Below are 2,082 nucleotides of genomic sequence, written 5' to 3' on the forward strand. Positions count from 1 at the left end.
GTCACAAAGGGAAAACACTTAGGGAACACCACAACAGGACACCTCAGAAAACATGGCCTAAATAAGGAGCGAAAATACAAGGAACCAAGAATACTGGGCCAACATGGCCCAGGACCATGACAGTAACATTTTGACTGATCATTATTTGTATCCTTCTGCAACTGTACAGAATTGTACTGAGCTAAAACCTCCAAAATTTCAGGACTAATTAGTCTTTGGACAGGGGGAACAAATTGTGGTAGAATCAGTCTGATATTATTTGTATCCCACTGTAACTGTACTGTATAAAGAGCTAACATCTCTAAAATTTCTGGAGCAGTTAGTAATTATAAGAAGTGTTTATGAACTAAAAACGTGGGATACTAAAAACATATGAATGTGGGATACTGTTAGTCCATGATTTCGAAAGGCCAGTGTATGCTCACGATGCAGGGGAAACTAATTCTGTCGGGGATACCTAGTTTGGCACGACGGCTTCAAAGTTTTGGTGCACTGGTGTTGCATGGAGAATCTGTAAAAATAACTATTGTAATTTCACTGTATAATAAAAATGAGAATTCTATTCATGTTTTTATCATGCGGTGATACCATGGATAGCTGCTGCTATAAAACTGAGCTCTTTACAACAAACGCTCTCAGTCGCCATTGCCATTGGCAAGCAGTAGTCGCATAGACACCAGTAGTTTTCCCTCACTCTCGCGTCCTCGTGTGATGGATTGTTTTCATCTTCATCTAAACTAAGTACTGGTTGGCTATTTTCATTCTATTTCTCGGATTGTTATTTTTCACACTGGAAAGGTTGAACAGAAGCAATCTCCAGTGCCCTGCTAACTGTAAACTCGATGCGGTGCAACCGTGTGACGTCACAAACCCAGAGTGCATTGAGAGGTAAATCGGTTTTATATAAAATATGCTTAAAAGGAAAACATTTGGCGTATTTTAATACCACATATATGTTATTGAAAGCACAGTGCATATTTTAGCGCAAACATGTCTTAATAGCCGGGGTTCCCTTCAAGGTCAGTTTCAGATTTTCAGGTGTTTGGTTTCTGTATTTTTTGACTGGTTTTAACAGAAAATTCAAATCTTTCAACATTTATTTTTTAAAACTGGATTTTGGCTTTTAAAAAGTGGGAAAAATTCCAGAAATGTGTCTTAGTGAAAAACACAATAATTTTTAAGCTGACCCGGATTTCCACTCAGTTCTTCAGCACTGACCTCTGACTTGCAACTTTACTTGTTTCTTCATCAGGATGTTTCCCTCCCTGCTGTAGACGGTGCAGGTGTAGGTGGAGTTGTCTCCATCTGTGGGGTGTTTCAGGGTCAGACTGAGGTCTCCAGTTTTCAGCAGTTCTTCATTCATCTTTGTTCGGTCTCTGTAAACCTGGTGCTGTTCTTCAGGCTGGTCAACGCCATTGTCATACTCGTGGACCTTCCTGTCATCTTTGTCCTTCCACTCCACTTTCGCATCTTTAAGCACAAAAACTGTGGTTTTGCAGGGCAGCTTGACTGACTCCACCTCTGAATCTACCTCGACCTGGTAAACTGAGAGGACAACAAAGCACAACATAAGCTTGGATTGAGACATTTTTCTTTGTCAGTTTAACAGCCCAGCAAACATACCTCATTTGGGCTGATGTGGGCGCACAGTGGGCAGACTTGCACAGTCCACTGTAGGCCTCAATACCAGTGTAAAATTAGGGCACATCTGTGGAAAATAGCATGGGGACAATATGGGTTGCCCACAATAAACGGAGAGGAATTAACAGGGGGTCCCAATGTGAGCTCACAATATTCCGACAGTATGGCAAAAGTATGGTTGTGGGCAGCCCCACTGGAGCTCCACACATGTTCCACGGTGCAGGTGGGCCGTTTAGTGTAGGTCCTACAATTCAAGCCATGTGTTGTGTTTCCCTAATATAAAAAAATGTGCCAGGAGGTATGCCTCGGTGAGCCCACAGTGAGTATCTGTTGGTAAACTTTGAGGCTATGTAGGCAGAGCAAACCCTCAATTATTCCAGGTAACCCCCAAGTGTGTGTGCCCTTTACCTTTTTACTGCCCTTGGCTTGCCCTTACACAAC

At 42.2% G+C, this 2,082-nt stretch overlaps 1 protein-coding gene across 1 annotated transcript in view; it reads right to left on the minus strand.

Moving 5' to 3' along the window:
• Positions 1–1,165: 1,165 nt before the first annotated feature.
• Positions 1,166–2,082, minus strand: part of LOC102302048 (V-set domain-containing T-cell activation inhibitor 1-like) — a 4,903-nt gene continuing 3,986 nt past the window's right edge. The window contains exon 2 of the mRNA XM_014331451.2: positions 1,166–1,545. Coding sequence (XP_014186937.2) covers positions 1,208–1,545 — 338 coding nt within the window. The 3' untranslated portion in view covers positions 1,166–1,207. The remainder of the gene's footprint in view (positions 1,546–2,082) is intronic.

Source organism: Haplochromis burtoni, unplaced genomic scaffold (assembly GCF_018398535.1).
Source record: "Haplochromis burtoni strain Fernald_Lab_line unplaced genomic scaffold, NCSU_Asbu1 Contig_2603, whole genome shotgun sequence".
NCBI lineage: Eukaryota > Metazoa > Chordata > Actinopteri > Cichliformes > Cichlidae > Haplochromis > Haplochromis burtoni.